The sequence below is a fragment of the Falco biarmicus genome, chromosome 6 (assembly GCF_023638135.1).
Source record: "Falco biarmicus isolate bFalBia1 chromosome 6, bFalBia1.pri, whole genome shotgun sequence".
NCBI lineage: Eukaryota > Metazoa > Chordata > Aves > Falconiformes > Falconidae > Falco > Falco biarmicus.
Window position 1 is genome coordinate 48,404,076 of NC_079293.1, and position 27,906 is coordinate 48,431,981.

The 27,906-nt window shown below is 43.1% G+C and overlaps 1 protein-coding gene across 14 annotated transcripts in view; it reads left to right on the forward strand.

Annotated features, from left to right (window-relative positions):
• Positions 1–5,577: 5,577 nt before the first annotated feature.
• Positions 5,578–27,906, forward strand: part of ARID1B (AT-rich interaction domain 1B) — a 335,886-nt gene continuing 313,557 nt past the window's right edge. For all 14 annotated transcript variants that reach the window (XM_056344131.1, XM_056344137.1, XM_056344139.1 and 11 more), the window contains exon 1: positions 5,578–7,496. In XM_056344131.1, coding sequence (XP_056200106.1) covers positions 5,697–7,496 — 1,800 coding nt within the window. In that variant the 5' untranslated portion in view covers positions 5,578–5,696. The remainder of the gene's footprint in view (positions 7,497–27,906) is intronic.

The following is a 27,906-nucleotide window of genomic DNA, read 5'->3' on the forward strand; positions in this document are numbered from 1 at the left end:
CCCTACACAGAGGGGCCGAAGGAAATGGGCACTGGGGTGAACTTGGTTGGAACTTGGAGAGTAGGATTCATTTGGAGGGAAAGCAACAGTGTGAGAGATACTTACGACTGATACAGTATGACTATAACTTGGGAGGCTAAGGCAGCTGCAAGTTGGGCTGCAGGAATTTGGGGTTACCCAGAGAGTGAACGTGCATGTACGTGTAAAAGGGTGGGGAATGGAGATAAGGTGGGGGAAGGAGGGAATTATAAACTGTTGCAGCAAAGGAGAAAGGTGGGGCTTCAGCTAAAAGACTCAGAGCTGCTGTATCAGTAATTATGAATGGTCAGATACTACAGAAATGGGTCAGAAATGGAGTGCATCAAGCAAAATCAGAATTTTCTCACCCTTTCAGCTATTCAGAATTGCATATACGGTCTAATCATAGAAAGAAATTCAGTTTGCAATGGCAAAAAAACTGTGCCATCTCCTATTAAAGTCCTTGCATTTCTGGCTGTACTTAAAAATATTCTACAAATTATTTTTCTTGGTAAAGACATGGAGGCCACAGTAATCTGTTCCTAGAAACAGGAACTGATAAATACTGCAGGCTATAGGTAATATTTGCATTCTGATCTATAAAATGTGTAACTATACTGTGGACAAAGTTTAGGAAAGAAAACTAGGGCATATTTTTTCTTATATGATCCAGTATGTTTACAGCTAAAGTACCGATCTAATTCATTTTATGAGTGTGAAAGCTGTGTATTGTCAGTTTAACTCTTTCTTCGATGTATCAGTCAAGCCTGCAAGCTACAACTGACTATCGAAAGGACCTCCGACCAACATGTAAGCTAACAGCAAATATTTCTTTTGGTTTCCCACGTGTCTCTTGTGCATCAGCAGAGAAAAGATTTGTAAAAGGCAAGAGAACAGGAAAGAAATGTTGGCAGAGAACTCTTATGATTACTGTTGTACTGAATCTCATTTAAGTTTTCTGATTTATAAATGAACAGGACCATAAATTATTCATTCAAAGGAGAGCTGGCCTTTTCCTGAATTTCTCCAAAATGCAATGATGTTCTCAAACAAGGATCCAGACATATTAGCGCAATTCAGTTTCAAAGCTCAGATTTCACCGGTGGGTAAACCCAGAAATCAACAACCCCTACTATTAGTGCCAAGTGGAAGACTTTGTTTTGATTTAGAAAATTGGTTGGGCTGCTATCTCACCAAAGTACAGACTCAAGAGCTGTTTTTCCTAGAGGCCTCAGTCCACAGAAGCACTTAATCAGGGCTTAACTTTAAGGAAGTGAGTGATCTTATTGACTTCAATAGATGATTCACATTTGTAAAATTGAAGTATTTAAACATTTGATTCAAGTGGTCTAAATCCAGCAAGGAAAAGATTGCCCGTGTTGCATTTCCATAATAAAATCGTGTATGACATTCTTGAGATGGAGATGGTGATGTTTTGAAGTCCTTTTGTTTACACATTGCCAGAAGAAATTGATCAAATTGCCCAGGATTAGTGGCTGCTAAAGAATGGATTTTAATTAAACGGTAGAATGTGTCACTCTCTGCATGTTTTAGGCCACGATCTGTTGGCATTAACCATGTTTTTTCTAAGTTCATTACGACCAGCTAAAATAAAATTATTACACTTACCTACAGGCTTTACACCTAATAGATTCTGGGTTATCAGCTGGATATCTACTGTAATAGTTTACATATTACTTTTGTGACTGAAATGTAAATATTACATAATAAAGAAAACACTACTATGTTTATATGTTGACCACATAAGGGTTCTCTTAAAAGCAAAATCCTGTTACTATAGCTCCAAATACCAAGCTAAAGCATAAAGCTAAATCTCTGAGCTGGCTGCTTACTTTTCTGTGATCTGATTTATGCCTTATTGAAATCAATTAAAAGATTTGCACTGACTTCAGAATTATTTTGATTGGATGTTTAACTAGTAAAAAAAGTGATAATTTAATAAAAAGCCCACATGCTTCTTTCTTTTTCCCTCATTAAATCTAATGCCAATCTAGAGGAAGGAAATGGAGAATTACAGTGAATTTGACAACTGTTCCATCGACCTGCGCAGTGTATTTAAACATAAAGCACAAGAAGAATGTGTCAAAAAGGGTTTTTTTGTACACGGGGATTTTTCAGACTTTTGTAGACCCAGGTCAGAAGCAACAGGCTCTTGACCCTCTGACTGGATTTTTACCTCACCAAAAAAAAAAAAGATTTCTCCCAATACTTCTAAAATAACACCTCAGAGCTCTTACAATACTGGTTTGTTTTTTGTATCTCTTTTTAGTATTACCCTTCATAGACTTAAAAGCCAGTGCTCTGACCAAACGGAAGGATGGCTGCCGTAATGCTGGGAAAGGTGCCTCACTTCCACAGGGTAGAGCTACAGATGGCGGCCTATGGGGGTCTCTACAGATGTTGTAGCCAATGGAATAAACAAATTACCAACAGTAAGTTTCGAAAATGATGCTGTTTATCCTGGAAAGGGATCCCAGAGCACCAGAGTTTATAATTTATCAGAAAAAAGGCAAGAGAAAGAAACCACGCTTGGACAACATTGGTTTATAGAAAATAATTAAATTGAAGAAACAATGAAAATGGAACTAACGTTGAAACTGCACACTTACAATATCAAATATCAATGCAATCATTTTGCAGCAGATAATATGTATGGCAATTAGAGCTTTTTTACATTATATTATAATAAATTCATAATTCATGCATACAATGAGAGCTTTTGGAAAGGAGCATTTGAATTTAACAAACAGTACCACTCATCATCTGAGCAAAGATGGCAAAAGGAATTTCAACATTATTTGCGATCTAAAAAATTGAACCAACGTTGTTGCTTTGTGTTGTGCTTCCCTTGCACAGACTGCAGTGCCTTCTGTCTGCTTTAGGGTGTGGCATCTGCCATTGGGGAGGAAAAACTGGCATGTGTTGCCTTTTATAGCAGACTGATTTCATTGTGCTGAGGGCCTCTATTTTATAGCCTCTTAGTTCCCATCTTGTAGCTGAGTTGCTGAAACAAATGGGAGGAAAAGGAGTTAGTAGTATAAACTCTTCAGTTTAAAGCCTCATCCTTTTTTTCTTTCCTGGGGAAAGAAAACATTTCAAAGTAAATCTGTGTTAAACTTTGTGGATTATTTGTCCCTGATCAGTAAGAGTTGTGGAGCATGTCAGAAAGTACTGCGATCCACAGCTGAGGCGCTATCAGTACATCTTATCAGATTTTCAATATATTTGCTTGAATATAAATGTCTTAAAGTATAAATGTGTAATTGATTTTATATTTTATTTTAGAGTACACATGTAAATAAATACACACAAGGAGACATCTATATTTATATTTGCATATGAAAGACTTCAAAAAATCAACTTATGTGGTGTAATGTGTATAATTAGCGTGCATTTGAATATAGAAAAGAAGAAAATCCAGGAGAAAATGTCAAAAAGGCTCACTAACAAAGATGTAGTATTCTCTTGGCAAAAGCTGATGAATGATTTGGCATGAATTCATCTTACAGTTCTGTTATTCTCTCTCCTACAAAGATGATATACCCCTTTCTAGCAGTTTGCATAGAATTGCAATTTGTTGTTGTTACAGACTGTAATGACCCTTGGGTATGCACCTGATTCCCCCCACTAGAATTACTCACCATTTTTTTCCCACTCTATGTTTTTCTAACAGCCATATAACATTTTTTCACTTGCAAAGAGTAAAAAAAAAAACCAAAACCAATCGTAACAGAAGTATGTTACCAAGATGTTCTTGATGACCACTAAGACTTTTCAAAACTTACTCCATAATGGAAATCAGAATATTTCTGACCTTTCAGAAAATTAAAATTAATAGATACTGGAACCACACTGTTCATACACTTATCAATAATCTTTGCATGTAATTCAACATTACAGCATGAAGCTCTTTAATGTTTTCACAGTGGATTCAAAAAAGCCTACCTACTCATGACAGCATCTTTCTTGATAAGCTGCGTTTTTCTCTACCATTATTGTATCTCCTATTTATCCGTTTTGAAATTTGAAAACGTGCTTACCTTTAACAGAGTGCACGTTGGTTTAAAACAGCATGGTTTAGACCCTGACTATATTGAAAATGTTTGCTAATACCCCGGATGCTATATTCATAGCCAAGTAAGTATTTGATCTGCCATATGCTTCCATTAGTTGAATGTAGCGTGTGACTACTATCTTTTCTTACACTAGGGTATCATTTGTATTAAGATGGTTATATAAAAAACTTCAAACCATTCTGAAAGATGGTTCAAAAATGTAGGTCAGTGGCAGCAGCTTACCATTTGGAGCAAGCGTTACTCGGATTACATATTTTGGTTTTTGTGTTACTACGTTTTCATGAGTGTCTTGTGCGTACTGGAAATTATATTGTTTGGGGAAACAATTATGAGACCAAAAATGTCTCACACTCCTTGATCAGCTCCTGTTGATCTGCAAGTAAGTACACAGAACATATTGAAAACGGCCCTATATATAAAAGCATCATCAGTGCAAATGACCATTAGAATTTGGAGACAGCTGGACAATGTGGACAACTGCAAAGCTGCTACCACTGCAGAATTTTAGGATAAATTTTATAACCGTCTGCACACACAATATAAATCTTCGGGGGCGGTGGGGGGTGTGGGGGGAGCGGGGGGCTGTATTTATTTTTCCGTGACATAGCAAACGTTTCCTTGCCCTCGGAATACGCCGAGAGGGCTTCTGAGCTCGACAAACGGGGCTGGGGTGCTGCGTGCGGTCCCCAAAAGTTTGACCGACCCATGCGCTCCAGCAATCTGGCCACGGGGCGCCGCGTTCGCGGCCGCCGCCTCCCGCCGCAGCGCCTCGCCGGCGGCGGCACCCCCGGCCCCGCACCGGCGGGGCCAGCCCCGACCCCCCCTCCGCGGCGTCCGGCGGGGCCCGCCGCGACCCTTCGCCTGGGAGCAACCCCCGGCGGGAGCCCGGCGTCGGGCTGCCTCCTCGGCGGAGCCGGGGGGGTGCCCCGCGGCGGCCGCCACCCCGGGCGCGCACACGAGCGGACCCCGGCCCCGAGCAGGGGCACCCGCGGCCCCCCCCCCCCGCCCGCCGCGCCGGTGCCGCTGCCGGCGGCGGGGAGCGGGAGCCGGAGCCGGGCAGAGTCCAGTCCGCGTTTTGCGAGTGCGCGGGAGCGATCGGGGCGGAGGGGGCGATGGCTGCCGGCGCTGGCTCGCTCGCTCGCTCATGCCATGCTGGGCCAGCGCGGCTCCGCCAGACGTGTGTTTACCCATATCCGGGTTAGAGAGGAAAGGAGGAAAAAAAAAAAAAAAAAAGTTTCATTTAAACCTGAACAAAAAACTTTCAACATGAAATCACACAGCAGGAACAGGCACAGACCGTAAGGCGTTCTTACCATTTCTAATCTCAATCACGGACTCGGGGAGGGAAATTTCTGTAATTTGGTGCGTGCGGAGCGGTCCGCAGGGGATACTCCTGGCTCAGTCAAGTCCCTTCCCCGGCCGCTTCTCTTTCTGCCCGCTCCTCTCCCTCCCCCCCCACCCCCCGCGCCCGCTACTCGCCCCCTTTTTTGAGGCTGGGGGTCGGTTTTTTTTCTTTTTCAAAATTTTTTTTTTGGTAGGTACTATCATCAATACTAATTTCTCCGGACTCGCAATGTTGCAATGATCATGGCCGCGCAAGTCGCAGCGGCTCCGGCGGGTGCGAACAACAGCAAGGGCAAAGCCCCGAGCCTGCCGGGCGGCCTGGGCCCGGAGCGGGGCCCGGGGGGGGCCGGGGCCGCCGCCGCCGCTGCGGGGGCTCCCGGGCCGGGCCCCGCGCTGGGGGTCGGAGAGGGGAGTCCGGCCGGCGGCGGCAGCAGCAGCAGCAGCGTGAATAATTTAGATCACCATCTCCACCACCACAGCGAGCCGCGGAACATGGCCAATAACGCGGCTCCCGCCGCTGCCGCCGGTAACAACAACAACGCAAGTGGCGGCGGCGGCTCCTCCTCGGAGCCGGCTATGAAGGAAGGTGGAAGCTCCTCGGCGTTATCTTCATCTTCTTCGTCTTCTTCCTCCTCCTCCTCCTCCTCCTCCAACCCGGGCTCGGCTATGGAGACGGGGCTGCTCCCCAACCACAAGCTGAAGAGCGTCGGAGGCGATCACCCCGCCGCGCCGCCCCACCACCACCATGCCCACCACCCGCATCACCATGCCCACCACCACCATGCCCACCACCCGCACCACCACCACCATGCACTACAGCAGCAGCTAAATCAATTCCCGCCGCCGCCGCCGCAGCAGCCGCCGCCTCAGCACCATCCCGTGCAGAATAACAACAGCAGCCTCGGCGGCGGCGGCGGCAGCGGCAGCAACAACAACGGCGGTGGCGGTGGCGGCGCTGCTCAGCCCAGTGCAGACATGGAGCAGCAGCAACATGGAGGAAAAGACAGTGTTTTGGGCGCTCAGGCCGAGCCCCCCCAGCAGCCCCAGCAAATGCTGAATAAAGGCGCCGACGAGGAGGAGATGCCCGGCAAGATGGGCGAGCCCATCGGCGGCCGCTACGATCACCCCGGCTTGGGACCCCTGGGCGGACAGCAGCAGCCCCAGCAGCCGCCCCCGAGCGCTGGGAGCGGCGGCGGCGGCCTCGGCGGCGGCGGCGGCGGCGGGAGCGGGGGAGGCGGCGGCGGCCCCTCCGCGGTGGGTGTCTCGGAGTTCAATAGCTATTATGGCAACGCTGCCCCTGCCCCTGCCAGCAGCGCTACAGCGAGCCGCGCCGGGCCTTGCTTTGATCAACATGGCGGACAACAAAGCCCCGGGATGGGGATAATGCACCCCACGGCGGCCCCCAACAGCATGGACCCCCTGCAAAACTCCCACGAAGGTTATCCCAACAGCCAGTACAACCACTACCCGGGCTACGGCCGCGGCCCCGGCGGCGGCGGCGGCGCGGGCGGCGGCGGCGGCGCGGGAGCTGTGGCGGCGGCGGCGGCGGCGGCGGCCGCCGGGGCAGGCGGCGGCGGCTACGGGGGCTCCGCGGCGGGCTACGGGGTGCTGAGCTCCCCGCGACAGCCGGGCGGCGGCATGATGATGGGCCCCGGCGGCGGGGCCGGCCTCGGCAAGGCTGCTGCCGGCGCGGCGGCGGCGGCCGGCGGCTTCGCGCGGTTCTCCGGGCAGAACCAGCACCCGTCCGGGGCCACCCCTACCTTGAACCAGCTGCTCACGTCCCCCAGCCCCATGATGCGGAGCTACGGCAGCAGCTACCCCGACTACAGCAGCCCCAGCGCCCCGCCGCCGCCGCAGCCCCAGCCCCAGGCAGCGGCGGCCGCCCCGGGAAGCCAGCAGGCAGCGGCGGGCATGGGCATGGGCAAGGACATGGGCGCCCAGTACGGAGCGGCAAACCCGGCCTGGGCAGCTGCACAACAAAGGAATCACCCGGCGATGAGCCCTGGGAGCACCGGGCAGGCCATCAGCAGGACCCAGGTAAACCCCCCGCGCTCGATTAATGACGGCTCCCCGCCTCCCTGCCACTCGTGTCGGGGTCTTAGTTTCTTTATAATTCACTTTTTTCCCTTCCCTCCCTCCCTTTTTCCCTTTTTTCCTTTTTTTTTTTTTTTTTTTCTTCTTCTAACACCCCCCCTCCCCCCCCCGGGCCAGTTGTGCTCCTCGTTGCCTCCCTAGCAAGGGTGAGCAGCGCACAATGCGCGGCCCCGCCGGGGCTGGAGGCAGCGGAGAGCGGCTTTCGCTGCTGAAATTAGGTTGTTCTCAGACCTAATTAATATTTTTTTCCCTCCACTTTGAAACGGCGACGGAGAGGCGCAGGGCCCGGAGGACAGGCAGCTTGGGACGGGGGCGGGGGGTGGATTTTGTAACCGGAGCGTCGGACGCGGGGGGCTCCCGGGGGATAACGTCCATTATCTTTCACGGGGCGCTTTTTTTGTCCCCCCTCCTCCCCCCCTCTCTTTTTAACGGGTTGTATTTTTTAACCAGGACGAGTTGCGCCGTTGCACGCTCTTAGCAAATTAGTTTTGTCACTGGTGGAGTTACCGCAGTGAGATCCACGGAACGCGGCCGGGCTCCTTTTTTCTGTGGGAAGAGCGCGTGTGCGCGCGTGTGCGCGCGCGTATGCCCGCGCCCTGGTCCGCGCGGCGCGGGCCGGAGCGCGTGGGGTGCCTGGGGCCGGTGACCTTAAGGGGACTCGCCCACCAGCGGGTCGCGCGTGGGTGCGCGCGCGGGTAGCTACGTTTCGTTCCTCAAACACGCGGAAATCCAAGTCGGGGGTGGGGGGTGGGGGTGGTAACGGGGGACGGAGACACACCAAACAAAAAAAACCACCCGAAAACCAAACCCGAAAAAAAAAATAATAAAAAAAAGAACTTAAAGTCCTTGGCATCAGCAAAGGGGCGCGGGTACCGGGCGGGCCGCCACCCCTGCGCGCAGCCCCTTGCCCCAGCCCGGTAACTCCGCCGGTCGGTCGGTCGGTCGATCGATCGATCGATAGGTAGCTAGCTAGGCGCGGTGCTGGCGGGGCGGCGGGCCGTGGCGCAGCGCCTTTCCGGGGCGGGCGCGGCGGTGCGGTGCGGCGCGGCGCGGGGAGCCGGCAGGCCGGGCCCGCCGGGCGGCCGGGCCCGAGGAGCGGCCGGGTCTCCTCCGCCAGGTTCGGAATTTGAATTGTGGAGGTAAACTGGCTGCAACCGTCTCCAGACAGCTGCCTCCGAGTTGACATCTAATCTGCCATCTGATTGGCTCCCCGCTCGCCATTGGGCACCTCGCGCCGCTGATGTAAATAGAAGTGCCGAGCGGCGCAGTCACGGAGCCCCCGCCACAAATAACACCCGCCAGTCGCGCCGGCGGGGCCAGGTGGCGCGGGCGGCCGGCCGGGCGGGCGGGGGACGGGCGCACACGCGCGGCCTCCGCAGCGGCACCGGCCGCGCTGGCCCCCGGCGCGGTGACAAGCCGGGGGCATCTCCCCCCAGCACTCCCGTCCCTCCACGCCCCCGCCGCTCAGCTCGGTTACATGGCGTGGTTTTTCTGGGCATCGATTTTTTTTTTATTATTTTTTTTTAGACCTTTAATTCTACGCTAATTGGAGGCGGTAGGGGAGTATCTTGTAATAACAGAGCGTGGACGAGGATTCGGGATTTCAAGTTGCGCTCGTGCCTCTAAAAACATTTTGTAATGTTGCAGCTTATGGATATTATGCAAGGGATTGGATCGTTGTTGTGGTTTTTTTTTTAATAAATAATTAATCCAAATATTAATCTAATTACGTTTCTCTTTGCTTCATACCTAACCTGTGCATGCCTCTTAAAAAAATCTTTTTCACGTGTAGCTGCTGTCGGTGAGAAACCGCCGTGTGTCGTACAAAGAAGGGGAGAAAGGAGCCGTTCTGTCAGAGGTTGCGTTTGTTTCATCTCTGCAGTGAATCCAGATATTCGGGGGGAAAATGTGCTTTTGTGTTTGAATTATGGTTAGCATACTTCAGGAGGCATCGGGAGTTGTTGATCTCATTATTTTTCCACACAAGAGTGAGATTAGGCTTGAATTCTCAGCAGGAAAGTGAATTGTGTTAAATGGAGTAGTGCATTAGAATTTTATGGTGTCCCCCCCCCCCCCCTTCAACAAGATCTTTCTATTAAGAACTGTTAAATCTTTTAATAAGCTTTTAACAGCGAGGTCTGACAGGAACAAATGCAGGTGTATGCTTTTGGGGTCCTCAAACGGCTGGATCTTTCCATAAAGTAATGAACAGAACCTGGAGAAAATACAGCTTCTTCATATTATGAATCATGTATTAATCCTGAAAAAATAATAATAGAAACCGTGGATGGGCTGTATATGTGTGTGTGTGTTTGTCTACGTCCAACAGACCACCCCTCTCACACTGTTAGTTTTTATTCCATGTCCTTTTTATTTCTTCCAGGGAAGTGAGATTATTTTTTTTTGGGTGAGTGTTAATTTTTATCTTTTTTAATTTGCACTGGTAAAAGGGTCACTGGAATCCGTAAGGTAATGAGGCCTCATATGCATAACCTTCCATAATTAGTTTAAAAATACTTGCATTGTCTGCTTGCTTTTAAACATAGGTAGTTCAGAATTTATGGCTTTAAAAGCAAGGAAAATTGTCGTCAGATAGACGTAGTACATGTTAGTTCAGAGTGCTATTTCTTCACGACAGAAATTGTTTGAAGTATTTTATTTTTATTGGAGGAGTGATAGTAAATTCATTATGTCCTCAGTATGACCCTTAGAAATACTTCCTTATATTTATGGGTTTACATCCTCTTCTCACAGATTTCCTTTTTTTTTTTTTTTTCTTTTTTTGTACTGTAAGAATTGGGATGCAGGTTAGAAAGAATAATCTGACAAGGGCACAGTTTGTTTCTTTTTTCTCCCAAAATTATTATTATATTTTCCTCAAAATAATTGTCGTAAAGGCAAGTCATCAGTGTTCTTTTATATTACGTTTTTTCCACTCAACCAGTAATTGATTGAGATAAGAAATTTTCCTAGGTTTCAAAGTAATATTTTTGATGTATAAAATAGATTTTGTCAACTAAAGAATACTTACCATTAGATTTCAGAACACGATTATTTTTGTACATTTTTTATTTTTAATTCCCACATGTCTGTCTCTGTGTATGTTACATCATTAAGTAATTGATTGCTTTTTGAAAGAGAAAAATGGAATATTCAGTCCAGCATTTGAACAGAAGGCTTCTCTTTATTTCTTTTTTAATAATCTGTGTGTACACTGTATATATGTGTGTACACACATTAGAATATACTCACTTGTCATGTGCCTTTGCAAAGCAGATGATGATTGGCCCCTACGCCTATAAGAAACTATTGTGCTGCGAACAGAGAAAAAGGACCGTCAGTAGGCTGTAACATCTGACATACTTGTTCAGGAAATTCTTGCCTTAGCATGGGTAGTTTCTGTAATATGCAGAACTGTGGCATCCCACTCTGAACTGACTTCTATGTTTGGCCAGCCTATTAAATTATTTTAGAAAATTCTGCTTCCATGTCATTTAATCGCCTTACCCAATCGTGAGGTGAGATGAAAGCTTGAAAGAGAGGCCTCTTGTTTTTGAAGAAACACAGGTTTTCAAAGCAGATGGATACTGCTCATGCGGATACATTGATTTGATTGTGGAGGAGTTGTATGGTGCTAGTACAGTACCTTGTCATTCAGTTATTTTGATTATTGATTAATTTCTTGGCAGTGTACAGATATTTAGAGTCCTGAGGCTCCTTTTATTCTTCACTTCTGATTTGCACGGCAGTAGCTTAACACATTAGCTGGCCTCTGTGTGTGTGCTTCATATACATCTTTCCCCTTTGTGCACATTAAGATTTACATACACCTACACACAAAGAGAGGACTTGGGTCTTTTCAGGAGGACCTGTATAGCATAAGCTATATAGCAAGTGTTACGAAAAAGATCTGTTGAGCTGCACTGAATTTGTGTGTATTAGTTGTTTGTTTTGTAGCGGAGAAACCTGGAAGATGCCTGATTCTGCAGCTCTTTTTATGCCAAATAGATTGCCCATATCGGGAATTCTGGCTAAGCCAGGGCTGCAGAATCATGTCCTGTGCCTGAAGGCCATTAAACAGCTGTTAGTGTGGTGAATAGATTCTTGATGTCTCAATGGGAGAATAAAATATATTTTTCCCTATGCATTTTCGAATAAACAGTTTACTATTCACATAGCTTCTATTTAGAAGTAGCAAATAGCAATATTCTCAGTTAGTAGCATCTATATATATATTATGACTGTATATTTGACACTTTGTGGTTTCGTGTTCAGTTATTGGTTTCTGTAGTAGTGCTTATGCCTACATGTTGAACAGCAGGACCCTGTGTATGAGATACAATAAAGAAAGAGAGATGCAAACCTGTCTACTCTATTACTGCCTCCATCGTGTAAGGATTCTACAACTAAGTAGTTGATTACTGTCTTTCTGGCATTCTGATCTGAATCTGGGGATGAATACTAAGGCATTTAATCCGTTGCTAAATTTTCTAGTTACACGTGTAACATAAAATTTTTGAAATTACTAAGCACAGCGTGTTAGGTGATGCCGTTTCATTCTGAAATAGTATCTTAGTTAAAACCAGATTAAATTCGTGCAATGAGAACAAGTTTAAGTAAATACTGAGATCTTTTTCTTTCTTTTGCACCTCAAATATTTTGTCATGGGTGTTTTGACATTCTCATTGTTAACATGAGAATGGCAGTAGTTTATTTATCCGTACGTCTTTTAAGATTGTACCTGTGTCCTAAGTAGTTACATTTCTGTACTTTTTCAAAATGTGCCATTTATCGGGAGGCTTTGAAGATTCTCTGTGGATATGTAAAGTAGTGTTGCCACACTTGCTGTGCATGCATGCTCAAGGCTGCAGAATTTCAGTAGCATGTGTTTGTGGTAGACTGAGTTGCTAGAATATATTTTAGAATTGTGATTATTAAGGTACTTGGGAAAAAAAAAACTTTTTTTCTTTCAATTTTGGGGCTATTTACATAGTGCTAAATACATGTTTTGGTGGGATTGAATGAGGACTTTAATTAAACTTAAATTAAAAGTATACCTTAGTGGTTTTCAAATTTGTTTTGGAAACGAGTCATAGAAAAGTGCTACTAAGCAGTGTTGTTTTTGTATTGCTTGGTGCTGAGAGAAGCAAATAATACATGAAGATCTTGTGGAGCTAACTGTATTAGAGGAAAATTTTATTTTAAAGAAGCCTTACCTGTTAATAAATTCAAATCTTATTTTTTAGTAAATATGAAAGATTTCTGTACATCTGATACATGTTTTGCCATTCGGATCATAAGGTTACCTTTTGAATTTTTCTGTTGTCCAATCATATCTATTCACGCTCAGTTTTACACAGAAATGCTGATGTGCTGGCACAGTGCTGCAGTGTTTGTGTTGCAGGTGGGCTGGAGGATTTCTGTTGTACTTCCAGTTCTGAGAGTGTGGTATCCAGTGAGCCACCAGGAACATGTCAGCTCCAAAAAGGGCCAAACCTTTCCAGGGTGATGTTCCACTGCAGTTGGGGGATCCTCAGGGATGAATGTATCCCAAGAAATCTGTGTAATTTGTGAACAGTGCATTTTGGGGACAGTAGATGGCTAATTTGTACAGGATTAATTTTACCTGCTGTTATTTTCTCAGGAACATTCCAAGTACGTTTGATCTTTACATTATCTTTCTAGTGTCCCTTGCACTGGAGTAGGAGATGATTCTTCCTGCTGTGCAGGGTGGGGAAACTGAGGCACATAACGTACACCTTCCTTCAGGCAGGCACACCTTAGTGCAACTGAAAGGTTTCTTAGAAATAAAGAGGGTCTTGGTGCCATAAACTACAGCTTTTGAATAAATCCAGTCTTACTGTGAACACGTTCTGTTGTGGGAGAATTTAAGTTTTAAAGGCATCTATTCAGACAACTGAGGAGACAAATGACTCTGTGAAACAAGGGATTTGTCTGCCGTGTCAATACAGTCACCTTAAACTAAGGGCACCATCATCTGAAATTCCAGTATTCCTTGCACTGTTTTATCATTATGTACTCAATGTCATCTATATAAAGTCACTGGATTTCTCATAGAAATTAAACTCTGAGGAAAATTGAGTTGAACAAGTGCCCGGGAACTTCGCTGGTGTTGCAGAACTTGCCTTCTGATGAATATGCTGTACAGAGAGCAAGTATGTTCTCTGTGTGTGTGTGTGTGTGCGTGTGTGCAGGGGTGCATGCACAGGCTTCCTTACTGCCAGGTCTGTATTTTGTTATCTGGCAGATGAATTACTTTCATTTTTAAAGTGAACAAATTTGATGCAGAAATCACAATTGTTGTGTCTTGTTTAAAGATTGCTTTTCATATGGGAATTGTTCTTCCTGCAAATATGAAGTACCTTTTAGCAAACTTTGTATTCCCTATATAGGATGCTTACTTCATTTGAAGGCACCTACCGCTGTTTAGAAAATTGAGTCACCTAAGGTAATTATCCTAATGCTACTATCAAAATGTTTCATTTATGTTTATTACAACCAATGTGAAATCCCTGTAAAAGTTTTCAGCAGGTATGATTTGAAAGGGTGTTGATACGTTGTGCATTTATATTCCATGTATAGTGGAAAAGTTAATTTCCTTATAAACTACCAAACCCAGTGGTGAGGCTGCTGAATTTTTGAATGGGTAGTAGCCAATTCGTGGATACAAAACAGAGCTTGATGGTTCTGCAGTGTGTGTAAGGAACTGCTTTCAGTACAGATCAGTGCTTGATCTGCTCGTGTATTACTTCTTGCATTTGAGTCATCGTGAGTTTAGTAACTGTATCAGAAGGACTGAGCATATGTAGAAGTATGTAATCTATTTATTAGTTTCCTTTCTTCAGTTTCAAGAACTATTAGTTAATATTTTGCACCTGATCTTGCCCAATTGCCAAATGGTGTTTTGCATTTTAAAATGAACTGCTATGCCCCTTTCCCCCCTGAAAAGATACTGAATTTAGGCTTGTGATCTGGTAATTGTTTATGAAGACATCTATCTGAGTCACAGGCCCTGTGATACTTTCACCTGTAGGGCTGTGTCACTGATCTCCCCCTGCCACCCCTGTCAGTCTCTTTTCCGACCATCAGAGGGTGGGGAAGGAATTTTCTGCTAATGTCTCAATTTTTTTTTTTTTAATTGAGGAAATCAGATGCACATGGGATTTTGTTTGTTACATATTTTCTTCAGCATGTTTGTCAAAAATAATAATAATTAAAATATGAAAAACTTACTGTATAACCTCCCCCCCCCTCTTTTTTTTTTTAGGGGGTAGTGTTGAGTGTTGTGTTACTAATAGGGTCTTCTAAGCTTCTACTTCAAATTGTTACACTGAGGATTTTTTTTTCCTTGAGAGCTTTGGTGTTATTTTAGGTATCCAATTACTCAAAGAACAAATCTTCAGTAGCAGGGGTTTCTATGGAATGTTGGTAATTTTTTTACCTGTGTTAGTTACAAAGCAGTTTTGATTCTGCCAAGTTATCAAATCAGTTTATTTCCCTTTAAAGACCATGTGGCCAGGTCTACTGTGAAGTCCTATTGTTGTAGGGAATTAATTGCATCCTCGGCTAATAGGTGTTGTGGCAAGCCTCTTTGCATTTAGCTTACCGTTGGGGTGGTAGGGTATCTGCACTAGCAAAACAGCAGCCTTCATCAGCAGACTCTCCTGAGGAGTTTACATGTACGGCTGTTAAGGTAGAGGTAACTTGCTGAGTTTTTCACGAGGTAGATAGTTCCACAACCTGCTTTGGTCACGTTTGAAAAAATGTGATCTGTGTTAGGTAGGAAAGAGAAGTCTGTCTTGCTGTAGCACAGTCCCTGGTGCAGCTGACTTTCACAGAAAGACTTGAAGTTTGAGCATGGTTTTTGTGTTTGTTTGAGCAAAGAAAGAAAATTGGTTTAGAAAATCCCAAAAGGAGAGATCCTGTTTTAAAACATAATTGTAGTCATGTGTGCCATTCCCAGTGTAGACATGGCTTAATTCACAGATTGATTGAAGTGGAATAGTGCCTTCTTTACACAAGCAGTGAATTCAGCCATGGTAAGTAAATTATGTGACTTCAAGAAAGTGGTATTAGAGAATTGGTGCAGGATTTCTGGATAGCTGACTGCATGATCTATAGCTGCTTTCCCTGTTGGATACCTCAGTTTCCCTATGTTAAGGATAACATTTGCTTGATTTAATTCTTCAAGTTTGATGTGCAGTTTTAATTACAATGTCATGCAGAATAAATAGGCAGCCTAAATACTTGTTATGTGTGAAGGTATCCAGTCTACGCTGTGCCTTCCTCTCTTTGTTTGGATGGGATGTGAGACTAGGTGTTCCCAACATTGATCGTGTTATTTGGTTAGCTTGTCAGACTTACTTGTTTGTAAGCAAGACACTGAAACATCAGCTCTGAAAATTTCTTTTGAAAGCACAAGGACAGGATTTGTAGTTCTTAAATTTTATTCTTTTAAAGTTAAAAATAAAGATAAGGAGGTTTGTTTTGACAGCATCAAAGGAATATGCTGATTTATTTGCAGCCTTTGATTTGGTGGGAATGTATGGAGTTCTGTATTTTTTTGTGTAGCAATTCATGTTGTGAATATTTTGGATATTCTGTTTATATGAAATGGTAGTATTGATGTCTTACTTTCAAGCGTGATTTATGGAAAATAATTGTGCTTTTGTGAATACTTTTTTTTTTAAGTTTAGTGTTTCTTAGTTGCTTGAAATTCCCAAGTCAAGAAAAATGAGCATGTTCTTTAGAGCTGTTCTTGTTTTAAGATACTTACAGATGGTCATAGATGGAGGCTATTTAAAGAAATACGGGAACAAATATAGGTAGGTATGTTTGAGGCTGCTTTAGTTGCATCCCAGCAATAGCAAAATAATTTTACTTGGCAGTTTTACTTGTATTTGAAAGCCCTTCCTTCCTATAAACAGAAAGGTGGGCTTTTGCGAGGCAGGTAACTTCACGGTGCCTTGGGTTTAGTGGTCGTGAAAGGTGTTGGGAATACATAGATAGCTGTTAGCTGGTCATATTCTGTTTTCCTAATTGTTTGTAAACTGAAGTTTTGCTTGGTTGAGGAATTCCCAGCCTTTGGAGAGGCCTACTGGTGACAGGCTTTGGCGGGGAGCTGAGGAGAGCAGGCTGGGTGCTGGGGCCGCTTACAAATGTGGTATTTGTAGCGTCTGTAAAAGTTTCACACGTGAAGCAAACTAGTTAGCTTGTATAGCGTCACATGATCAAAATATTTTTCCCCTTGCTGCTGCCAGAAGCTATCTATTGCTTTTCAACAATCTCGCTGGTCGGGCAGCAGGCCAGGGTGTGCGAGGCGGCCCCTTACGTGAGCTGCTCCATTCTTCACCTCCCCGGCTGGAGTGCCCTGACCTTCACATATGTAGATTAGCCATGTGCTCCCTCCATTGAAACTTGCTGCCTCGGGAAGAAAGGGTGGTGTGGGTTTGCTTTTTTTTTTTTTTTTTTTTTTTTTAGTTTTTCATTCCTGAGAGAATTTGACAGCCATTCACCCCTGACCTGAGGAGAGGTAACGCGGGGGGCCGGCCGGACGCGGCGCACGGCTGCACCTGCCGGCGGGGGGGGCGGGGGGCGGGGCGCCGCGGGGAATGGGCAAGTTTGGGGAATGTTTTGTTTATTTCGAACAATAGTTCTCAATATTTCGTGTGGCATAGATGCCTTTCGAAGAAGCTTTTCCTCCCGTGCGACCCCTCTGCCTTCACGCCTTCAAAACAACGTTATGTGGAGTATTTCTAGCCATTTTCTTTGATGGGTTTTTTATGTTTAAAATGGTATTTTTTGCTAATAAAGAGATACTGTATTTGTTTGTCTTGTATGTTATATTTTAGTTTATATATTTTTTTTCTCTTGAACCCTGAGGCTAACACGCATCACTTGTGGTAGTTGCCCCCCTAACCTGGCACAAACCTGTTTTTTCCTGCTAACAAACTGTAGGAGCTACTACTTCAGTGACATTTTTGAGATTTTTAACTTCCTGTGGAATACCCTTTTCTGTTGTTGTTGAACATGTGGTATGCAAATACAGGGGAAAACAGTGCTACGAAGTATTTTGTTGTGGGTTTTTTTTAAGTATTAAAAACACATTTTGCTTTTCTAATAAACCCCATAACCAGACCTTTTAACGTTTTGATATAAATAGCAATTATACTAACTGAGATCCAACCACAACTAAAAAAACCCATTTAAAACCATTCAGAAGAAAAGTTCCCAACTTAATTGAACTCTTCCTTTAAAGAGGAGGGGCTGACTGGGCAGCATCCGAAGCAAACCGTCTTGTGTTTTAGAATAGTTGTCTTGAAGTGCTCAGCGTCTTGGTGTAATTGCCAACATTTACAAAGAAAGAAAAAGATTTTTCCAAGAATTAGTTAGGGATCTGAGGGCTACCGCAGCCTAAGCTGTCGAGAGTTTTATGTGTGAGTGCTGGTGACAATTGGAACGATTTCTGGATGAATTGAGACCCTCAAGAAAATTTCGATTTAGGTGCATGGGTTGGTTGTCTCATACATTGGGCTAGCATTTAGGGATTTGGCTGTGCACAGGGAACTTGCCAAATGCAGCACTTACGGAGCAAGAAGTAGCAAGAAGTAGAAAGGGATTCCCTGCCCCAGGAAGACTTTGTGTAGTCCCCTGTTCCTCCTTTTAGTTCTTCACAGCTCATTTAAATAATAGTAATAATAATAGCAACATGCTTTGTTATTAGGAGGAAGGTCGGGGACGGCCTGAGCGAGTTGTTACTTTGCTAGCGCATGTTTGGCAGGATGGTGGGTGCATTCCCCTACTTTTTGTGGCGATACTAACACTATTATGTGTCAGCTCTGTCGTGGAATATGGTTGCTCAAGGCTTTTCCTCTGCATTTTCTCCTGCAGGGAATGAGAGAGTTATTTGTGGATTATTTGCTTCTGTTTTACTTCTTTCCTTCCCAAAGTTACACTACTTTCTTTTATCCAAATGTTATCATCTTTTTTTGCTCCTTTGTCTTGTGATACTACTTTTTCCTTCTTCAGTTTTTACCTCCAAATTCGTATCTTTCTTTCTTTCCAGATCATTGGAGTGATGGGAAAGACATCCTTACTGTCTTCTGCCATTTTATAGATGTGTGAGAGTATATAGCGTGACCCTATATATATATCTCCAGGGTGAAAATAGCTTTTGAGTGACCCTGGTACCCATCCCTCATTCTGACTTGTGGTTGCTCCTCTTCGTTCTCCAAGGAGTCTGTGCGCAAAAGTTGTTGGGGAAGGAGTGACAGCAGGGAACGTGCCTTCGCTAGCCAGCTTCCTGTGTAGTCCAGTGACTGGAGGTCAAGTTGCATTTATGGAGATGTGTGTGTGGGGGAAGCCACAAAACCCCAAACAAGCAAGCCCCTGTATCCTGGCAAGACTTGGCAGTTTAATAGGAGGAGTCACGCAAGTTACCTGTGGGTGATGGTGCGGTTCCCCCCCCGCACCCCCCCCCCTCCGATTCCTCTAATGCTGATCCTCAAAGTAACAGTAGACTTAAGAGAAAAGAGGGAAACAAACAAAGGAGTCAAAACCAAGCTGGAATGTAAATGTTGACCTGCACGGTTTCTTTACTTTTTACATGGCATGGCAGCTGTAATTAAAAATATCTTTCAGTGTTTGCCCAAAAGATGTTTGAAAAGATGTCAGCATGAAAATTGAAGTGTGGTGTTGCTGTGTATGTGGGAAGTATAGAAAAGACAGGAACTGAGGAGAGGAAACTTCGTGTGTAATTGTCTGTATTACATAGTGAATGTGATATGCTACATGCAGTCTGTGCAATTTCATAGTACCTGATATTTCATTTCATAGATTTCTTTTCCTTTTAATTCTCAGGAGATAGGGGGTGTAGAGAGAAGCAAGCTCCCAAGGATGGTGGTTTGTTATTTTGCGGTGATGTAGCTTGTTAAGATGATGAATAAAGCCTGTTTAAAAAGTTAGTTAATGTTCTATTGTTCTAGGAAAATACCTTAGGAATTCAAAGAAGAACAAAGGCCAATTTCTTCTTGCATGGTAGTCTCCAAATTCTCTTGCTTTGCATTTAAGAAGACCTAGGTATTTATTTGCAAGAATCTTGTTCCTTAAAAAAAATGTCAGATTTACCTGTGGTAGTTATTTGTCTTAGGTTTGAAAAAGCTGAGTATGGCTTACCCTGTTTGTTCCTTCTCTCTACTTCTGCTTTTTAACATTCGGTTTAGATTTTTTCTTTGCTCGGTCTTGATGTCTTCCTTGAAGAAATGCAGGAAGAATGCAGGTGCTTTTTGTTAAGGGCTGCAGCTGGTCATGGCATCATGACAGAAAGTTCAAATAATTACAATTTCTGATGACATAATTGACTTTCTTGAAGTTGTTCAACTTGCATATGGTTGTCTGTCTTACACGAGCAAGTTGTCTTGGCCAGAGTGCCAGGAATAAGGAGAAATGTATTTTTTTTTCTCCCTAGAAGTGGGATTATATATCCCATCGTAGACTAAAGAATACAATGAACATGACTTTTTTTAATTCTTAGGTTTATCTGATACTGAGCATTCAGTAGCATATTTTGTCTTGTCTGTAATTTTTAGATTACTGCTTGGGAACAAACAGGGAATATTTTTTTTAATTCTAGTTCATTCTTTAGACATTCACTGGAAGATCAACTGGGTATTCCTCAAAAAGGCAGCTGTTTATTCGTTTCGGCTTTTGAGGATCAGGGGCTGAAACAAAGAGCAAATCAGCAGGAGAAAGGTTGTAACACAAAAATGTATAGGAAAATATGTGTTGGACTAAATAGATATGTACCTTTTGTGTAGATACCAAGCCAGAATTTCTTTGGGGAAAACTTGGAAATCTGATTTGTTTACCTCTGCATTTTTCTGTAGCCTTTTGTTACATTCCTGGGGCACTCTTATCAAGTTTTGTATTGCTAAAAGATCTTACACCAAAGACTGAGTGTAATGGTCACCTGAAGCTCATCTAAGACTTCACTTCTGCTGAAAAGACCAGTCCCACCCTTTTATCAGCTCCCTGCTGCTTCCCTTGGGTCACAAGGTGAGCTCACTGATTCTGCCAAACAAAACCTGTGAATGGGTAGTTTTCAGCCAGATCATTGAGCTGCTCTGACTTGGAGGACAATCTTTCCAACACAGAGCTAAGGCAAGGGAGAGCGAGGTGAGTTCAGCTGAGAGTGGGGTCAGGGTGGGACAGCCCCTTTTCGTGGTGGTACAGGCTTGTATCAGCTCAAACTCATGATGAGACTATCTTGAGTGTAAAATTACTCTGTAAGTAATGACAGATATTTAATTTCTCAATGTTTCTCTGGAGCAGGGAATCATTGTTACCCACCTCTTAAAAAGGAAAGAAGCTGAGGCAGAGTGTGAAATACTTCCCCACCCCGCCCCACCCCCACGATGATAGTTACACAGAATGCTCTGATTGCGGTGGCCAAATAAGCCTTCAGTATCTTTGAAACGCTAGATATCAAGGGTGGGACTCATCTACCCATATGTATTGTAGGCATCTATACGGTATCTTTTTGCGTCTCTTTGGTGTAAAGAAATAGTCGTTTCTTGGTGTGAATCATCTCATCCTAAAGTAGACATGTAATGCAGGTCTGATGAATCATGCCTCTGGAGTTCCATCTTTTCCCCCTCGCTGTAAAGAAGGTCTGAGCTGCTAAGCTCAGGTGCTGATGTCAAAGGTGAAATTGACTTCTTCTGCCATCGATAGTGTTTTCAAATCGTACAGGCAAATGGCTCCAGACTTTTGCTGGTGTTCTGGACTAACTTACCTCTCGTTATCTGCTAACCCATTAGAACTGATGGTTTTAATACCCATTTCATGTTAAGCCTGATGTATTTCTTTTTTGTTGTCCTTTTTTTATAATGCCTATTCAGAGCTTTTCCTGCTGTTGCTTTTCTTTTGATATGCTAAATTTTCTCATGTAAGAATGTCAGTGTTCCCTTTCGAGCATATTTGCACACAGCAGGCATACTGGCAAATTTGGAAATATCAGGGTGAATTTCCAGATGAGTTGACCTTAACGCTTAAGTACACAATTTCTGTACAGGGATGCAAGCTTTTGATTTGGAAATAGGGCAGCAGTTTTGTCGTGTAGATGCTGCTTCACAGTCCATTGAAAACTCTTTGCCCATTGCTGGCACTTCAGCTGCGGTGAAGTGGGCGCCTCTGGGAAGGAGCTGCCATGGTGGTGGTCCTCCTCACCCAACAGTCCCACTCCCCGCGGCTTGGCAGCCCTCCTGGCGGTTTGCTCAAGGGGGTCTGGTCTGTCTGTGGGGCATCACGCAGGGCAGCAAGCCCAGTGAACGCTTTGGCATGGCTGAGGGGCTGTGCTGGGCATGGGGAGGAAGGAAGGGGCAGCCTAGTCGAGGGGTCTCTCACCCCCAGGAGAGCTGGTGTCTGTGGGAGCAGACAGGGCGTGTTTGGAGTGCTATGGATGTATTCCGAAATGAAAGTGATAAAACCCAATGTAATGCCGAGGGATTAAATTGTTCACAAGTACAAAAGGAAGCACAGGGATGCCTGTCCTGTGAAGAGCTCTTTTTGGCAATGCAATTTTTTGCAGAAGAGTTGAAGAGGAAAACGCACGTTTTGTGAAAGAGATTTACCTATGTGTCCTGCAAAATGGTTATTGTAATCCTAAATTATCTTTGGGGTCACTTAACCTTTCTTAGTAGAGTGTTTAAAATGCCCAAACTGAGGTACTGTTGCTATTAATAATTTTGCTGACATCTTTGTGTCAGTCCTTTCCACTTCTTGGAGGCTGGTGTAACTGGTATTTGTTTGCTCCATTTTTAAGGGATCTTTCTCACAAACAGGGACAATTTATTTAATTTAAACTTGGGTTTCTGGGCTTGATATCCTCTGAAAAATTGCTTGTTTTCAAAAGGTTCTGAAGAGTCTTTTGTGGTTTTATAGTTTGTATATCTTTTATGGTTCTCTTTTACAGTTTGAAGTTCAACTAGTGGCGTGATTTTTTAGATGTACTCCCCCCCCCCCCCCCCCCCCCCCCCCCCCCCCCCCGTGTGAACGAGTGGAGGAGGAAGCATGGCTTCCTCAAGGTTGACTGCAGTGTTTTAACTTCTATAGCAAATGGGGTGAGAATGAAATTGTCAGAAGGATAGAGACTAAATTATTGAAGCACTTGACTGTTTAAAGTAGCTGGGGATGTACTATAAAAGGTGCGAGTCTAACAGTCAAATGTGTAAACAGCACCTTATTCCTTCCTTGTACCTGATTTCTCACCACTTGCTTTATATGATGAGAGCCTAAATCAGTGTGGGAGATAACGCAGCCATTCTTGAAGTGTTACTTTATGATGCCTCCACCAGAAGGATAATCTATTACAGTATAGGAAAGCGGAGAGAAAAGCATTTTCAAGGAAGATTAATTGAAGTAATTAATCACTTTAAAATGAAGAAGGTTCATCAAACAAAAATAAAAGCTAAGTATTTTATGTGCCTGTATTGGAATTTGATAACCATTTGTTTTGCTAGAAAATATATGTGGACTGGGCACCTAGTGCTTGTCTACACAAGGAAATTTAACGGTACAACTATGTGCTATAATTATATGCTATAATTATACCAATATAACTCCCTATGGAGACACACTTACACCAGAATAAGAGTTTTCATGGTTTATCTTATTTTGCTTCCAAAGCACGTAAGCTTAAGTGGGAAAGGGTACTCTTATACTGGAGTAAGTTTCCACACTGAGCTAGTTATATTGGTATAATTATGCATTCTTTTCCTTCAGTGTAGACAAGTCCCTAGTGCCTTTTCAGCTTTGAACTTTAGTTAAGAATTTCTTGGTTGTGGTAAGTGTCTAAGCATTTTCATAGTATATTTTTATAATGGGACGTGGGTATTTAAACCAATTACTTAGGCCAATTAACAGCATCCTGGGTTGTGGATAACAATAGGATGTAAAAAGGGATCAAAATTCATGTTCCTAGATGCTTGGATATATCTGCATTTTTTTCCCCCCTCTGTGGTCTTCCGAGTACGCAATGTACAATGCAACAGGTGGAATAGTCTGTGGCTGTTTAATGAATTCTGTATTGGACACTTTTTGTTTCCTGTTTCTCATTATTCCTCGAGTTTTGTTGTGCTGTGTCTCTAATTGCATGCATTTCTGTGGATCATGGAAAGAAGCTTCCTTGATGAAGTTGAAAAAAATGCTTTCAAAAATGTTAATTGTTTGGAGAATTGCTGAAATTTATTGATCTTCACACCAGACAGGTGGGACTGTAATTGACTTGCTAGGCACAGGTTGTACAAGGAGCAACTCAAGTTAGATGCAGAGGGAGGGGAGGGTACAGGTGCTGTTCTGGTATGTTATGTAGTCTAGGAAGAATGATGCCGTGTAGAGATACGTTTGGTAGGAGTGATCTCACATGCCTGGTTTGGTCAGAAGCGGGTACCTAGAGAGGTATTTGCGTGGATGGTACTTTGAAGTTGGCTGTCTCCTCCGGCTCTCCTCTGCCCGTATCTCCTTTGCTGCTTAGAATATAGCACGTTTCATCCTTACCTTCACACCTCCCCAGAAATAGGAATATGTGAACATATCTTTACAGTATTCTAGAAGTTTCTGCAAATATCAACATAAATCCCTTGGAAACAGTTTTTCTTATGTATCTTTTTTACTTCTTATGAAATGACTGGTTTGTCCTCTTAATTTTCTTTTATAAATATTTCTAGTACATTTGTAGTGTTATAATGTCCATGTTGTCTCATTGTGCTGGAAATTGAGGATCATGACTTCAAATGAAAAGCAAATTGCAGAAACAAGAGAAGTCTTAAAATAAAACAAATGATGTAATAACCTCCAAATCATAGAAGAGCAAGACTGGAAGGGACATCAGGAGGTCATTTAATCCATCCCTCTGTGCTGAGACAGAATAAGACAGACCTAAACCATTCATGACTGATGTTGCTCTGTCCAGTAGTAGTAACAGGCTGAGCAAAAAGGAATTATTTATACATGTGCTTCACCCCTGACCCCCAAGGCTTTGTGCAAGCTGAACTTGGCACAGAATTGGTGTGAGAGGGTATATGGATTCATGCAGGATTATTTCAGGTATCCAGGTTTCTTTGGGTTTTTGGAAACTTTGTTTTCTGTCAAAATGATCTAATTATGTTTGTGTAGTTTTGAGTGTAATGCCCATTCCTAATTTTATCTGGTAGTCTGTTGTTCAGGTGTACTTCTTCCTGAAATGATTTTTTTCCTGTGTTAGCTTTGTAACCAGTGTCTAATCTTCTTGGGCACTGAGCAGTTTAGTTTAAAAATGTGTAGCATTTCCTCTTTGTAATTGACAGTATTTCTGGTGCATAATCAGTTTCAGTTTGGTCTTTTTTTTTTTTTTTTTTTAATTCAATTTCTTTTTGTGTTAAAGAGCTGAGCAAAAAATCTATGGGTAGGAGTGTAAAGGGAGAAGAGGAAGAATGTATTCTGGAAATCATAGTACTTGGCAGAAGAGTGGGGTTTAGCTGAAATGCCAGGTTAGATATGAAGTTAATAATGTGGCTTTAAGAAAAGATTCTTTTCATAGAAGAATAAATAGAATGTACGTTTCAGAATTTTACACATGGTATCTGCAGCTCTTTAATCCTAAATTGAAGTTTGCAAATGAGTGTCAGATGAATAACATCTTTCTAAATTGAACAATACCTAAAATTGGCATTGCAGATACCCTGTTGCTAGAATGAGTCTTTGGGCTTGTTTGCTCTATTTTGCCTTTTAGTTATATCAGCTGAGAAACATCTGTCTTTGCTGCTAAATGACCTTTTCTGACTAGGCCAAGTGATTTTGACAGAATGAACTGTCTTCAGCCCTCATCAGCTACAGGAGGAGGCTGCTGTAAGCTGCAGCCTTGGAGAAGGGAGAAAGATTAGATGTAAATATGCTCAAATTGCTGTTGCCCTCAGAAATGGCTTACTCAGAAGTACAGGAAAGATTCCCCATACCTGTACTGCCTCAGTGTTTATGAAGGCAGCTACTTCCTTCTCTCTCTCTTCCCATTTAATCTGATGTTAATTTTAATTCTGTTCTAGATTTGGTAATTTTAGGAAATCGGGAATACTGTGTTTTGGGTTGTGCCCAGAGGGGGCTCATTGATCCTGAATATCCTCTCTTAACAAATAAAGGAGTTCCTTTGAAGTGCTTTTAGGATAGCTATGTTGGTGTTTTCACATGATGGCTTATGTGGGCTCTTTTAAGGGCTGGGAAATAAGAGGTGGGCATAGAAGCGGAAAGAAGCCAAGGGTTTTCAGGCAGACAGAATTTGAAAATAATGGATTCTGCTGTGGGAGAGGGGAGAAAATTCTATGAGTATGGCATAGTCAGGTTTCCTGTTAAATGTTGTTTTTTGGATGAGTAATACTGAAGAAGTGGATCAGCTGTCTTGCTTTTGTATTTCTTAGACCAGGTATCTCTCATGTTGATTTTTAATTTAGTTTTAAATGGTGTGATATTAAAAGAAAATTATGATCATATGTTGAAAACACATGCCGCCTTTGTATAGAAATTGAAAGTTCTGGATGGTAGCTATACTAAAACCCTGCATAATTCTGAACGTCCAGGAGAATTTGTTGCAGAGGTGTTCATACCCATTATTAATCGTACTTCCCTATTTCTGCACTCACCCAGGTGCACGCGTTGTATGCATTGTGCTGAGATGCGCTAGGATGTTCCGTGGTCTGCCAGTGTCTGTGGAAGAATTTGTCCCTTTTATAGCGATTGCAAAAAGAGCAGTGAAGACTTAGGAACTTTGGCCCGTTTTGAGTGAGAAGTAGGTGAAGGCACTAGGTTTAAATCAGGATTTGACCTGGTTTTAAACACAGGTCAGAATTTTTTCTTGACTAAGCCATAGGGAACTTTGTATTAATATCCAGATATGTTTTTGGAGGTCTGGTCTGTGGAGTTCTTTGGGAGTCACCCCCATATCTCAGCAAATTTTAAGTTTGTTTAAAACCTATGGGTGTTAGAGGTGATAAAATCTTCAAGTCGGAAGAGCTTTTAATTTTTCTGCTACCATTACTTATTTTGCTTACAAAATAAGTTTGTATAAATATATGTAGGTGGATCTAAACAACAATTTATTTTTTTTTACTGTAGAAATTAAAAGTTGAAAGCTGAACAGATCCCTTAATACTTTGAGGTTTTGAACTGCTGTGTGTCTCTTAATATGGCTGCTACATGCTAAGTACAGTGGTAGTTCAGGAATTACCCTGTTGCATGGTGTTCTCACCGCCACCACCACCTTTAAAGGGAAATTTACAACTCCTGTAATATTTGTCCTTTTAATTTTAAAATCCAGATGAAGCATAATCCCAGGAGTGTTGTTTTGGCTGTTGCAATGTAATCTTTTTCAGATGATACATGATTTAGTTGGAAACAAATTAGCAGCTATGCATGCCTAAAGAAAGCAATTTAATAAACAAGATTTTTGTAAGACCTAATCAGAATTTTAAAATGATACTTGGGAATCAGTTACATTATACAAAAGAGCTGGTGTGAATGTAAGCATGTGTGTGAATTCATGGTTTCCAATCACATTGTTCTCTCAAGTAATACAACGGCTTTGACCTTCAGTCTACTGGTTCTTCTAATTTATTATGTAACTATTAATTTTTTCCAATCAATAATTAAAATTTCCACTCATAAACTGTAGTTTGTTCTGGTAATTGATTTTAATTTTTATTTTAACTGCTGAAAAAAGCTTATTTTCTAATGCTTTAAATCACCTGCTGCTGGTGAATTTTTTTTTTGTTTTGCACCTTCCCAGGACGTTAGTTCCATGCTCCTGACACTGTGTGTTGGTGAGGAAGATCTTCATAAATGCAAAACAATCACAGGCAGGTGCTCACCAGAATTCTGTTGCTCCAGCTCCATGAGTGTCTAGCCTCAGATTAGTTATCTGTATCTAGCAGACCCTTGGACTGAGCTGACGTTGCTGGTACCTCTCTAACTGGGGCAGGATTTTTAGGATGTTCAACCAAAATGATACGGAGACTTTATGGAACGATGGTAAAAAAGGATGAGCTGGTTAGTTACCAGGTAACTATTAATATTTTGCGCTATTTACAACCAGGTTTTTTCAGCCTCTACAGGAAACAGTTTTAATGTAGAAAACATTGTAAGAGAAGGAGTTTCTTGGCAGTTGAAGAAGTGACAGGGCTTCTGTTACAGAGCTGAGTTTGCCTTCCAGTTACCCTGATCCTAAATATATCCTTTAGGAATTTTGCATATATTGGCTCTAGCTAGGGGCTTTTCCCTGTTTTCTTATTTAATTAAGACCGTTTCTTAC